Source organism: Lissotriton vulgaris, chromosome 8 (genome assembly GCF_964263255.1).
Source record: "Lissotriton vulgaris chromosome 8, aLisVul1.2, whole genome shotgun sequence".
Taxonomy (NCBI): Eukaryota; Metazoa; Chordata; class Amphibia; order Caudata; family Salamandridae; genus Lissotriton; species Lissotriton vulgaris.
This window is the reverse complement of record NC_141696.1, coordinates 1,434,960,366-1,434,975,310: the sequence shown is the minus strand read 5'-3', so window position 1 is coordinate 1,434,975,310 and position 14,945 is coordinate 1,434,960,366. Positions and strand designations below refer to the sequence as shown.

General features: G+C 50.4%; 1 protein-coding gene across 1 annotated transcript in view; it reads left to right on the top strand.

The window, feature by feature from the left end:
- Positions 1 to 291: 291 nt before the first annotated feature.
- Positions 292 to 14,945, top strand: part of LOC147698893 (cell surface glycoprotein CD200 receptor 2-like) — a 242,770-nt gene continuing 228,116 nt past the window's right edge. The window contains exon 1 of the mRNA XM_086935509.1: positions 292 to 486. Coding sequence (XP_086791635.1) covers positions 417 to 486 — 70 coding nt within the window. The 5' untranslated portion in view covers positions 292 to 416. The remainder of the gene's footprint in view (positions 487 to 14,945) is intronic.

Genomic DNA, 14,945 nt, shown 5'->3' with positions numbered 1-14,945 from the left:
TGGGTAATTGATTAGGAGGGGAAAGGAGCAGGATGAGTAGAACACAAAAGTGGCATCCATTTAAAAACAATAGTGTATTGCATGAAAATGGGGCATAACTATACTAAATTAGCAATCGCACTTCTAAATGATATAATCATTTTGTTTTAAGTGCAAAATCATTCATTCCTCGGTTACATTCATGTGATTGACTAAAATGACTAATTCACACAAATATTTTGTTGCCCAAAATTGCACTTCCGAAAATACTTGGTAGTCACGTAGACACCAATACCAGGAAACTGTGTAGGAAGAAGTGCACGCCCCGGACAAGAAGCCACATTATATTTTTCACTGAGAAGCAGACCACAGCAATTAGATCCATGATAAAGGAATAGACCGCAGCAGAAGAATAAAGACTGAAGAGGAAAGCTGAAATGAATTTGTTTCCAAGGACCTGCTGTTTCTTCTCACTTCTCGCTTTCCTTTCTGTGCTTTCAGAGACCGGTAAGACTGCTAGAGAGAGAGAGCTGCTCGTACACTTTTAGATTTTTGGAGGGCATTTTGAATATGGTATACACAAGCCAATGTGAATTTGGAAAAATTGTCATATTTAAGTGTAGATACATTCTTAAAAGAACATGTTTTCTCTGTGTTGAGTGCCTCTTACTTATTACATACAAATGTGTTACGTGGAGGATCTATGTGTTTTTCTTTGTTCGTTTTAATCCTTATTCGAAAGTCCAGGCATTTTTTGAAGTGTATCCCCGTAGTGAATAATAGTGTATGTATCATGTGGCATTTGTATAGTGTGAATCTAGTCAAAGGACCAGCAGATTGCTGTACCGGGGCAAGGATACAGTCGAAAGGAGACTGGGTGTAATGGTGTGATTCATTTTCGAGAACCCCACAGCGTATGTACTTGAATTCTTTAAATGATTTTTCAACTAGCCTTCTGGACCTAGCAACTAAGTAAAAGTGTTTCTTACACCCGCTGTAAACACTCTTGCAAACCGAATTGGGGAATTAAATAAAAAAAATGATGTTGCTAAAAAGACGCACTGCGCATGGATATGAGCTCAGCACTTCATACCCCTCCTTTCTCTGCTGCCAGAAGTCACAGAGATGGAATATCAAAAAGATGGTGTGTTACTGAGCGGCAGTATGCGGGCAATATCAAGTTGAGCTGTACTAAGTCAGTGCAGAGCTGAGTGCTTTTTTGTGTGTGTCTGAATGAAGTATGTAAAGTTTGTACAAGTAACTAGGGATTTCTCTGAATTAATGCATGAAATGCAACAGCACGAGCCAGAAACGCTGCAGGCTTTGTCCCCAGTGCTGGAGTGGACAAGAAATGGGCCAAGGTACTAAAACAAACGTGGCCCTCATTAGCGAATCAGATAGCTCAAAAAGTGGCCCACATTCTGCAAATCAGGGGAGTTTTTAATTTGTACATGTTGCATGGCATTTGCACTTGCCGCAAGTAATGTTTGTGTTAATATTAGAGCAATAAACAGCAAAAAAGGCCCACAAACAGTCAGAAAACGGCACTTAGACAGCCCGATTGCCCTATGGGCCAATCTAACCATGATTGCTTCTCCAGCTTTTGAACTTGTGCTGTTTAAAGTTTAATCATTAACCACGAGAATTTGCTAGCTATAGGTATGAACTTTAGACACCTCATACACAATATGTATAGGGGCGTGACTGTGCTGAGCCACTGCTTCTCTTCTTGTTACTAACCTATGGAGTTGTCCCACTGCCTCCCAGCAGGGCGGCGCGAGCTCTGAGGCACAGTGAGGAAACACATTCCCTGCACCTTGGTGACCATTTAATGTGGGAAAAGGACTAGACAAAAGTAAGAACTATAACAGCTTTGCACTTCTTTGCAAAATGAGAAATTCCCTGAATATGTCTGCCTTCACATGCACAGTGCTTTCCTTTGCCTACCCTTAAATTGAAACTGTTTGAACTTTATCAGGCTAATTTACACCTAAGTATGAAATGGAGCGGTAAAATCACCATGGAGTATTTAACCTTTGAGTTAGGGCGTGGGAAGTGAATTACACACACGTTCGACTTAGGTTAAAGTAATGAGGACAATGCGTGCAAACATTATTTGTAAACTCTTTACAAACACATATTTAATCTTGTCGTCCTGTGTTTGTATTGATTCTTTTTAGGAGTTTGGTCCTGGTTATAATTGATAAACTGCTCGTGCAAATATGAGCGTGGTTAATCTTTATGCTCTTGTCCCTATAGGAGTCAGTGTAAAAAAGGTAGCTTGCAAACCACATTTCTACTCGACTTTTACACACGTGTCTAGCTTTAAGTCCATACATATGTGTACACTATTGATAAATAATATTATACAATTTTAATCAAAGTAATCTACTTAAACATTTTTATATGGTGCTTCACTCAACATTTTTTTCAAGTCAAAGAGTTGTAAATATTGGTTTCTTATAGCACCCAATTCAATGGTACTCAAATTGCTGACCACTGAAAACTTAAAAGTTTAGCTGGCCTTGTCCTGACATCAATTACATTTCAGTTCCGAACTGACATCAGCAGTAAACGTTTCACTCACTGAGCCACCTTGTAAGAATTTGAGTAGATTTTGAAGCACTCGAGCTCATCCATCATTAGACCACCGCATGAAGAAATGGGTCAGAGGAGAGAAGAAGGCTTGAATAGGAAGGGGGCATAGGAATAGGGAGCACCACCCAATGATAAGCAGACAATTCTCCATAAATGCCAAATATTAGCTAATAGTGCAAAATGCGGATGGCAAAATAGTGCTGTAATCAGATGGACCAGAGTGAAAATGTAAGAATTTCTTTAGGACAAATGTGCTAGGAACTCTGCTTTCCTACACTCGATTTACACATTTTGATCGCCACTTCTTTATCGATCCAATGTTTGACCACTCAGTAATGTCCCTGAAAGCACCTAAAGGCTTGCTTGAGGCGCCACCAATAACTTTGGACCAGCAACGTGACGATGTAAAGGAATACATCTACTTGATTACACAATTGTTTACTTTCACAGCCAGCTCAAAGCTCTATTTAGATCTAATTTAATGGTTGAATCATTGATTATCTAATTTTGTATAACATACTTGTATATAAACTCCTCTAGGAAATATGATACCTGTTGACAACTGAAATATGTTCTCATCTAAAGAGAAAATACACGCCTTTAGATTCAATTTGAACAGAACAATGGAAGGTTCCTGCCAAATGCCCTGGCCATGGCCATATGTATAAAATCGGATTAAAGTCATATATATCTAAACTTTTGTGGTATTTGGGGAGGTTGCATTTTGTCATATTTTGGATGTGCAGGTACAGTGAAGATTGATTGTTTTATGCGATTATCATACTTATGGGAGTTTTTTTTTACTCTTTTGGTTGGTGGAATCCAATTCCATTGTCGAGAACAACTATTTTGTTGGAGGGTTGTGTTCTTTTGAAAGAGTGTATAGTATGGACATGTTAAAAACATATGGTTTCAGTGAAGGCCGGTTTAACAAAATTATTAAAACATTTTTTTTTCTTTTTTCAAAGACCTTTATTGAAATTCTTGCACATCAGATTACAAGGCAATCAAGCAGTTGTTCTGCAAATAACAAGAGAAAATAGAAAAACCACATCAGGTATGAACATCAGAAAGGCAGTTACACAGCAGTGGCACACCATTGAGTGTAAGGAGGAACGGCAGGATACGAAGCATGAAAGGGCTGGGAGGGGCATCAAACGGAGCAGGGTGCCGGCGGGAGGGGCGTGAAGAATCAGCAGAATGCAGGGAGCGGGATGTGGATCTCTACAGACCAGCACCGGCGGCCGCGGCGGGTGGAGTGCCGGCAAGGAGAGCGGGAGAGGTCGCAGAAGGAGAGGCATTCCGAGAGAGGAGGTATTGCAGCAGTGCATATGTTAGTGGCTGGGTCATTGCATGAGTACATGTGTACTGAGTGGATAATTAGAGTACTGAAAGGAGAGTACGTGGTGAATTCATAAGTGCTAGGGTAATGGAGGAGTGTTTGGATTAGTACATGGTGGAGAAGTGTGGCTCAATGGTTAGAGCGGCAGACCCTGATGCAGAGGTCTAGCCCGGGGCCAGGGTTCAATTCCTGCCTCGGCGGGTCTTGGGCTCAATTTCCTCGGACGTGATAATTCTCGCCTCGGTGCCTATTCTAATCATGGGTCCCACTCTGCAACTCTGGGCAGTAGCTTGCTTAATCTCCACAATGGCCCCAACAACGCTAGGATGCCTGGCTTCACCTTGGGGGTGCCCAGGAGTGGGCACCCCACAGGGAAAAGCCAGGAAGGGTTCCACAGCGGTATGCGTACAAGCCCCGAGATACCCTCATGGGTCGATTCGTGCGCTATACAAGTACTACTACATTACTACATGGTAGTGGCTGGGTGACTGGAGGAGTACACAGGGAGTTGACAGTGTGATTGCGGGACTGCATGGGCCCTACCTGGAGAATTGGAGGACCAAATGAGAAGTGTATAAGGGGGTACAGGACTGTATGGGTAGGGCATATAGGATTGTAACAGTGATCAGTTAGTGCCTGGATCATTGCATGAGTACATAGCTACTGACTGAAAGATTAGAATACTGCAAGGAGAGTGCCTGAGTGAATTTATAAGTGCTTGGGTATTGGCGGAGTGTTTGGATTAGTACATGGTAGTGGCTGGGTGACTGGAACACGGCACGGGGAGTGACAGGGTGATTGCTGGACTGCATGGGTACTACCAGGGGAATTTAAGGAGCAAATGAGAAGTGTGTAGGTGGTTAGAGGACTGCATGGGTAGTACACAAGGATTGTAGCAGTGCATGTGTTAGCGCCTGGATCATTGCCTGACTACATGGGTAGTGACTGGATGATTAGAGTACTGCGAGGAGAGTGCATGGTGAATTTATAAGTGCTTGGGTTTTGGTGCAGTGATTGGATAAGGACATAGGACTGGCTGGGTGATTGGAGGACTGCATAGGTAATACCAGGGAGACTACTGGACTGCATAGGTAGTCCTTAATGGATTGCAGCAGTGCATGTGTTAGTGACTGGGTCATTGCATGAGTATGTGGGGAGTGACTGGATGATGAGAGCGCTGCAAGGACAGTGCTTGGTACTTTTATAACTGCTTGGGTTTTGGCAGAGTGATTGGATAAGTACATAGTGCTGGCCGGGTGATTGGAGGAGTGCATGGGTAGTGACATAGGGATTTCTGGAGTGCATGGATACTACCTGGGTAATTAGAGGAGTGAATCAGTAGTGTGTAGGTGGTTAGACGTCTGCATTGGAAGTGCTTAAGGGAATGTAGAAGTGCACGTGTTGTTAGTGCCCGGGCCATTCCATGAGTACATGGGTACGGACTAGAAGATTAGAGGACTGCAAGAAGAGTGCATGGTGAATTTGTAAGACCTTGGGTTTTGGTGGAGTGATTGGATAAGTACAGGGTGCTGGCTAGGTGATTGAAGGAGTGCATGGGTACTGACAGGGCGATGGCTGGACTGCATAGGTAGTTCTCAGTGTATTGTAGCAGTGCATGAGTTAGTGTATGGGTAATTGCATGAGTGCATGGGGTACTGACTGGATGATTAGAGTACTGCAAGGAGAGTGCATGGTGATTTCATAATTGCTTGGGTTTTGGCAGAGTAACTGGACATGTACACGCATGTCACATTAGTCCCACCCTCTCCCTTCACCACTGTGCAAACGTGCCCCCTGGCAGGTTTTACATTGGAGGATTAACTCCCCTTGAATCCTGAGGGTCCCTGGGGGTAACTAGACCACCACGTACCTCCAGTAAGCGCCACAGAGCTGCATTGCAGAGAGGTGGTCCAAGGCCACGCCCCTTTTTACACCAATCTGCAAAGCACCTCTAATGTGCTAACTGGTCGGCTAGTTGGACACAAGGGACCCTCAGCATTCAAGGGGACTTAAGCCGCCAACCTACAATGTACCAGAGGGCCCGTTTGCACAGTGGTGAAGGGAGGGGGTGGAGCCTAATGTGACAAGTGTGCAAACTCACCCTGTGGCACGTTTTAAGTTGGGGGATTAAATCTCCTTGAATCCTGAGGCTCTCTGGGGGCCAACTAGCCCACCAGGTACCACCAGTAAGCGCCACAGGGCTGCTTTGCAGAGAGGTGGTCCGAGGACATGCCCCTTTTTACACCTCTCTGCAACGCAGCTCTGTGGCACTTACTGGAGGTACCTGGTGGGCTAGTTGGACCCCAGGGACCCTCAGGATTCAAGGGGAATTAATTCCCCAACTTAAAACGCACCACAGGGAGTGTTTGCACACATGTCACATCAGTCCCCTCCCCCTCCCTTCACCACTGTGCAAAAGCGCCCATGGCGCGTTTTAAGTTGGGAGATTAAGGCCGGTCCTATATGTTGGGGACAATGGGGGGACCCCAATTCCCCCACGGTCCTGCCGGCTCACCGCCTCCTGCAGGAGCCGGCATTGCTTTTCCACATGGGAAGCTGCTGACATGCAGCTCCCCGTTTGAAAAAGCAATCTGCTTTAGATTTTGGAAATTAGAGCAGGTTTCCCTGCTCTCGCTTCCAAAATCCAAAGCAGTGTTTGCTATGGCAGGGCAGGAGCCATGCTCCCACCCTGCCATAGCAAACAGCAGGTGGGCACCCCGTGAAACTGCAGGATCCCGCCCTGGGAGGTGGTGGTCCCCAGGGCCATGAAGGGCTCCAAGAGGGGGGGTCCCCTCCAACTAGTGCAGAGCCCCGAGGAGGTGGTGGTCCTCGGGGCTCCGTAACGGATCCCTTCATTTATATATTAGTGCCCCGGGGAGATGGCGGTCCCTGGGGTGTGTGGGGGGGCTTGAGCCCCCCCACACAGGTTTATTTTTTTTAAAGCCCCGGGGTGGCATTCCCCCAGGCAGCAGGGGGGACTATGTGCCCTCCTGCATACTTTTATTAACATAGCCCCGGGGGTGGCGGTCCCCGGGGCAGCGGGGGAGGCTGTGTGCTCCAGTGAATCTTTAAGAGAAGCCCCGGGGTGGCGGTCCCGGGGTTGGGGGGCTTGGAGGCCCCCCCACACATTAAAACTCAAGCCCCAGGAGGTGGCGGTCCCCGGGGCTGCGGGAGGGTCGGGTGCCCTCCCACATACTTTTATTAACATAGCCCCGGGGGTGGCGGTCCCCGGGGCTGCGGGGGGGCTGTGTGCCCCACAAATATTTAAGAGAAGCCCCAGGGGTAGAGGTCCCAGGGGCTTGGAGGCCCCCCCATTAAAATCAAGCAATGGGGAGTGGTGGTCCCCTGGGCTGCGGGAGGGCCTAGTGCCCTCTCGCAAAGTCAACTTATTATCAGAGCCCCGGGGAGGTGGAGGTCCCCATTAGATTTACTATTCCTACTCCAGTCCGTGCAACAGTAGTGAAAGCATTAGACTTCGGAGGGATTACATTTACTATTTCCACTCCAGTCTAAGCAACAGTGGGGAAAGTGTTGGACCTCGGAGGGGCGAAATTTATCATTCCAATTTCAGTCTAAAGAACAGTAGGGAAAGTGTTGCATTCAGAGGGGTAAATTTACCATTCCACCTCAAACCTGTGCAACAGTAGGGAAAGCGTTGGATTTCGGAGGGGTTACATTTACTATTCCTACTCAAAAACAACACAATGCTGTTCTGCGTGACGCACCTCTCAGCCCTCTGTTATGGTGTGCCATATAGCAAATATGGCACAGCTATGATGGTGCACAATGCAGCTCATGCCTAGGGCACCCCCTGCACCCCTTTCCTGTAACTGGGAGCAGTGACGAGGCGAGGTGTCACCGCAAGTACCAGGCAGGCGCGGTGCGTCCATTGGGGCGTAGGGGCATAGCCCCACTAAGCCCTGGACGCACCGTGGCACTGCAGCTAAGCTTTATAAACATACCGCTACCGGCACGAGTTCTTCAAATTAGGGCAGCGCGGGAGGGACATATCATGTCGATGCCTGGCTGTAATTGGTGCGGCGGTCCGGAGTGCGCAGGGGGTGGGGGTGGGGGTGGTGGGGGGGCGGGTCTGCTGGTCTGCTGCAGCTGCACATGAGGACTCCGGGCTGAGACTTGCCCGCGCATGCGCCTTTGCGCGAAAAACACTTTCGCCATAGAGAAGGGGCCGGGGGTGCGGCTTCAGCCGGGCCGGGTGTACAAGGCTGCCCAGGGCGAGTGCACAGTGGGCCCCCCTAGCCAATCCTGGTGCTGCATGCAGCGCTAGGATTGGCTGGTCCACCGCGCATCCACTAATGGATGTTGCGCGGTGGACCAGCCAATCCTGGCTCTGCTTGCAGCACCAGGATTGGCTAGGGGGGCGCGGCATGGATGGGGGCAGAGTGGCGCGACCCCGGACAGGAGGAGAAGCAGACGGCGGTGAGAGCCCCTCATGTCCCATCGCCGGGACTTTTGACCATGTGCAGCGGGGTTATTCATGCAGGCACTATGTCGATGCTCCTGAGGTGGGCAGTGCCGAGGCCAGCCGCGCTGCAGGACACGCAGGCAAAGGAGGCGGCAGCACCAGGAGTACAGGGACTGAACCTGACATCCAAGCAGGCATGGAGGGTAAGAGACGCCTCCCATACATTTCGCACTGAAGTTGTATATAGTGCTGGCATGCCATCTTCTGAGCGCTAGTCATGAGATTGAACATGGCGCCTGGATTTCCTATCTCCGCGGTGGAATAACTCACCGAGGAGGTTTTATCGTTGCATTCTGATATTTTTAGTATTGATTTTATCTTACACTAAACAGGACGGCAAAGGAAGTCCCAGAATGCAAAGCAAAAACACAGGCCAGATAAACTACTTACGCCGGAATCTCATAATCTTGACTACAGCGAGGGAGTTTGCCCGCACAGTGTCGGTAATTGCGGGGGGTGGGACAGCAGCTAAGCTGGGCAGACTTTGTACCTCTGATGAGTTGGCGAAGCAGTCAGAAAACAGCATAAATGTCAAGTGGATCCGTGCCACGCAGTAGCATAACATAGCAATGATGCCAGACACCCTCTGGTGCAAGGAAAGCCCCATATATGACCCGGCAGGAGTTCATCGCGGCGTACGGCATCAAGCCGCTGGTCTACATCCCCGAGCAGACAAGAGAACAGTGCCATAGAGAAAGTAAGGGTCTGGCTTATATAGTGCTTTATGTTGGGCTTTGCTCTGTTTCTAAGCGCTTGCAATTCTGAAGGATGAGGAAAACGAGCTACTGAGAGAGAGATTATGGGTTTGGTTTATATAGTGCTTCATGCTGGGCTTCGGTCTGTTTCTAAGCGCTCCTAATTCTGGCAGTAAAAGAAGCATGGCATGGAGAGAGTATGGACCTAACTCTTCTAGCTCTGTATGAAGTGCTTCGGTCTGTTTTTAAGAGAACGTTAGGGTCTGGCTTTTATAGTGCTTTATGTTGGGCTTTGATCAGCGCTGGCCTGGCAGGTAAGTGATACTAGTCACTGAGAGACTAAGGACTGGGTTTATATAATGCTTCACTATGTGCTTCATCCTGTTTCTAAGCGCTGCTAACGCTGGCAATAAAATCATTTTGACGTTGCGAGGTTATGGACCTGATCTTATAGCGCTTTTATGCTGTGTTTCCGCCTGTTCCTAAGTGCTCACAACTGTGAGAGCTAAGAGTACAATGTCACAGAGAACTGAAGGATCTGGTTTATATAGTGTTTGTGCTGGGCTTTGATCTCTTTCTAAGTCCCCCCAACTCTGGCAGATAAGGGAAATCTGCTTCTTGGAAATTAGTTTCAATAGTGCTTTGTGCTGAATTTTCGTCTGTTTTTCTCGCTCACAGCTCTGTCCGATAAGAGAACATTATGATAAGAGAAGAGTCACAGAGAGCTGAAGGGCCTGATCTATAGTAGGGTGGTAATAGAAACTTGCTCGGCAGGTTGTGTTTGCTCGGATGTCATCACTGCTGGCTATATTTGAAGCTACGAAAGCCAAGGTCTACCACTGAGCGGACATTCCGACACTCTAGCTACTGGTCTTCACGAGGAAGAGGGGAGGGGAGTGGGCATGGGGATGCCGTTGAGGTTGGCTGTGCTGTGCTTTGCCTAGGAGCTGGAATCTGTTACCCAAAATGTGAGCTGGGCCTAACAAGGATGTAACAGTGAACAGGAGGAAGAGGGGAGGGGAGTGGGCATGGGGATGCTGTTGAGGTTGGCTGACGGCTGTGGCTGTGGTTGTGCATGTAGTGTGAGTACATGACAAACGCCTGTAGGTAAACTATGTTTCCCAACTGCTGTGCAACTTCTTCTACTCTTAGAGCTGAGATTTCCATGAAAGTCTTATAGTCTGAATTCAGCACCTGGGCATAATAGGACGGAATGTTTGAAGCTCTGTGGTTATACTGAATAAGCAGCTACCTATGTTATGCCATCTATTAATTTAATAACTGCACTTTCACAATTGCTTTATTAACCTTCCTGCTTTATCAAATTTGCTTGAAAATGCACGATTTTTCTTCTCTTTTTTCAAAATGTCTCGGGGGCTCGCTCGCTGCTCTCGCGCACTGCGGTGCTGTATGCAAATCACTTTGCGCCCCACCTCTTTCAAATGCCACCCACAGCCCCTGTTACCAGGCTCGAGACACCTTTAGGCTGTTGACCTGTACCGCGAGAGGCTGTCTTCATATTTGCAATGCCACAAGGGGCTAGAGGACGGCACCCCAACTAAACAACATGGAGAGGGCAGCCAACCTTAGGCATGCACTGGACCATCGAGGTATGGTGGGGCCCACACATGCCCCCTACATGATTCAGCACAAGTGAGCTACTCCAGGGTGAAAAGAAGGGAGAAAGCCCCTCCCAACGTAACTGACTTCTATCGATGTGGAGCAGTAGAGCTTACCAGTAGGAGTGCCCGAGAAGTGGAGGTGTGGTGTGTGGTGGCGCCCAACAGCAGAGGGATCCGCCTAGTGTGTTGGGGAGCTAGCGGAGGTCTCCAGACTGACTTTGGCCCAGGTGGTGTAGACAGGACTGCAGTGCCTAAAAGGCGGCTGTGACCTTCATCGGATGAGACTGCACCGCCTTATGAGTAACAGAAACACTTACTGGGGCTGGTTAAGGGTGAAGCCCCTTGTAGAGAGCCACCCGGGCCCTCTTATACATTGTTGCCATGCACCCATGCATCCACACACCCCTCGAGGCGGGCTCGTGGCCTTCCGGCTGATAACGAAAGTATATTCTCCAGTCACTCTGTCCAGCGCTGCTGCGGCCTACTTAGACCTAGGCCCCGCCGTGCTACATTAGCAACGAGGCCGTTCGCTTCCCACGTGTGCCAGCCTACCTGCAAGTTTTCAGTCGGGAGTGCGCGGTGCCCACACAGTGCCCACCCGCGCCTGCCCTGCTCCTCAATCCTCACGCAGCGTCTGTGGAGCCCACCCACATTGCTCCTTGAGGCCTGGCATCTGCCGTCTGTGGACCACGTCGCAGCACGACCTCTGTTGCAGCTGAGTCGGCCTGCGGTTAATCCATCCCAACCCGTGCCCACCCACACGCCTCCCTGCTCAACAGGAGCACATTCAGCTGGCGGCGCTGGGGTCGGCCTTAAGCGGTTGGGGTGAGTGGCGCTTGGCGAGTGCTCTGCTGGCCTCGCTGCGTGTGTCTGGCGCGCTGCCTCGCCCATTAAGCACCCGTGGTGAAGTGAGCCTCCAGGCAACCCCCGCCTACCTGTCTGCCTGCCTCACCGTGCACCACTGAGGTCCTGTACCTGGGCTGCCCTTCACTTCTGCCTGCCTCCCGTGTCCCACCCCCAGGACTTGTGGGGAACCCCTGGACATACAGCTCTAGGAGGGTCTGGTAAGAAAAGGAAGAGGGGAAGCAAGGAGTCAGAAGAGAAAAAAAATAAAAGAAACAAGCAGAGGCACACCACCAGCAGGAGAGGAGGGGAGGAATAAACAAGCATTGGCAGCTACAAAGTGGGGAAGAGGACAAATGTGCAGTTTTCTTTCCACTGCCCTAAAACAGTGACCCGAATCTGCAGGGCCACGCCTCTGGAACTCATCCTGTGGGGAGGGAAGAAATGTGCCACCAGGCATCTGGACCAGGGCGACTCAAGCCCAGCGTGCTCACGCTCCTCAGACCACTTGGAGCTGCATCCAGAGCTACAGCACCCCCATATGTAAGCGCTCAGAAGCGATGCACAGCCAACAACGTGCACGCACAGGTGGAAGAGCACACACCTGAGCAGCACGTCCGCATGCAAGCCTTGCGCCTACGCATCACTGCCCAGCCGCGATGAGCAACATGCAGGTGACAGGGGCTGCCGCCAGGCAAGGTGCAGGGTGCCACCCAGCGGTCGCTGCCAATCCTCCACCACTAGTGCACACCCACACGGCAGTCCCACCACTACCCCCCTTTAGTGAAGCCTTGGACCCTGCCACGGCTGCGCCAAGATGGAAGGCCTTGGTTGGACGGCTCAACCACTACTTCAAGGGGACGAGGGAAACGAACGGCACCGTGAAGCAGTCACTCCTCATCTACTACGGCGTAGCGGAGATCTATGACCTATTTGAGACACTCCCTAATACAGGAAATGAAGATGACTGCGAGGCGGCAGTCACCGCGCTCGATAGACACTTTGACCCACAGCTCAACCACGATTTTGAAAAGTTCAAATTCAAGAGGACGTGGCAGACTGAGACCGAGTCCGTCGACATGTTCTACGTGCGACTACGCCGGCTGGCTAGCATGTGCCCCTTCACCAACCAGCGGGATGAAATCCGTGATCAGATCATTCTAGGCTGCCACTCCAAGCTCCTGCGGAAGCTGATCCTCAGGCAACCCGGGATCTCACTGGACGAGATCCAGGTTCTAGCCCGCTCCCACAAACTGTCCGACGCCCAGGTTGAAGAAATGGAAGCCGCCCTACATACACCTGTTACCACCTCGCATGCGCCCAAGCTTCAGCCAATCAAGGAGGAATAAGTGGATGCAATCCAGAGACGCCCCACGACGCCTCGCCAGGCACCAAGACCAACACCGGGTGGACTGTGTGGGTACTGTGGTGAGGATCACCCTGCAACGGCCATCTGCGGGGCGAAAGGAAAAACATGCTCTTGTTGCGGAAGACAAATCCACTACGCTAGAGTGTGCTGGGGTGGACGGTTACGACAGACAGCGTCAAGGCAGAGAAGCATGTCCCATAGGGTTCGCCAAATATCCCTGGACGACCGACCGCCAGTACCGGATGACCAACCACAGGAACGACACCCCATGTACGAGGACAACGAAAAAGTATTTGTGGTGTCATACATCAGCCGAACAGGAACTCGTCGAAGGCCACCTCCCATGTGCTCCATGTCCATCGAAGGCACTGACGTGCAAGCTCTCTTAGACACTGATGCATCTGTCAATGTAATGGACTCCGACCAGTAGGACCGCCTATCACCGTGACCTCCTCTTGTACTGTCCACCACTAGGATCTATATCTATGGGGGGACGGACACGCTCCCTCTCCATGGCGTCATCCAGACCATTTTTGCAAGCGGAAGCTACTCCACTAAGGTGAGGTTCCACATCACTGAGGGCAAGAAGGGGATTCTACTCAGTTGCCATACCGCCAAAGACCTAGGGCTTGTCTCCTTCGCTAACCAGGTCCACGAATCCCATGCAGAAGCGATGCTAAAGGAGTTTCTGGAGCTCTTCAAAGGACTGGGAAAGCTAAAAGGCAAAAGGTTCAAGCTGCACATTGAACCCTCAATACAGCCTGTGGCCCTCAGGCACCGGCGGGTGCCTTTCAACCTACAGCCTCAAGTGGAGGAGGAGCTGAGGAAGCTCAAAGAACTGGGGGTGATCGAGAAGGTCTCTGGTCCCACCCCGTGGGTGTCCCCGCTGGTCGTGGCACCCAAACCCAAGCATCCCGGAGCCATTCAACTCTGTGTCGATATGAGACTGCCAAATACCACCGTAAAGAGAGAGCGACAGATCACTCCCACAATGGACGATATTGTGGCGGACCTAAATGGAGCAAAGTGGTTCTCAAAACTAGACTTCAACGCCGGGTACCAGCTGCTGGAACTGGAGCCTGAGAGCCGGTATATTACCACCTTCTCGACCCATTTCGGACTACGTCGATACAAGAGGCTCAGTTTTGGGGTATCATCAGCTGCTGAGGTCTTCCAAAATGCCATCTGGGAAGCACTGTCGGGCTGCAAGGCGTGATCAACCTCAGCGATGATATCCTAGTATACTCCAACACGCTCGAAGACCACCACTCGCACCTCCGAGCCACTCTAAGAAGACTGGTGGACTGTGGCCTAACTTTACACAAAGCAAAATGCTCCTTTTATCAGGAGAGCGTAGACTTCTTTGGGTACACATTCACCCGTGAGGGACTCCTGCTAGATCCGAAGAAGGCAGAAGCTATCCGGACAGCCAGCACGCCTAGAAACCCCACGGAGGTGAGGAGCTTCCTCGGCATGGCCACGTACTGTGGACGCTTCCTCCCCAATCTTGCAGCCATGTCTGAGCCACTGCGCATCCTCACGTGTCACGACCACAAATTGGAGTGGACGCTGGCGGCCAACAAAGCGTTTCAGGACATCAAGGCGGGCCTGCTGGACGAGACCGTGATGGCCTACTTCCATCCACGATGCCGAACAGAACTGGTTGTTGATACCAGCCCGGTTGGCCTAAGTGCGGTCCTTCTCCAGGAACACGGCCTCGAAGTGTGGAAACCAGTGGTCTATGCCAGCAAAGCCCTCACCGACACCGAGACCAGATATGCCCAAATCGAGAGGGAGGCATTGGGATCAAATGGGCGTGCCAGCACTTCCACCTGTACCTGTGCGGCCAAGAATTCAGCTTTGTGACTGACCACAAGCCGCTACTCCCGCTGTTCGCTGGCTCATCCTGGTTAGCGCCTCCGAGGTTCGAACGATGGGCGGTGCAGTTGGAATGCTACAACTTCAAACTACAACTTTCCGCCCAGGTGCGCACAATCCTGCCGACTACCTGTCT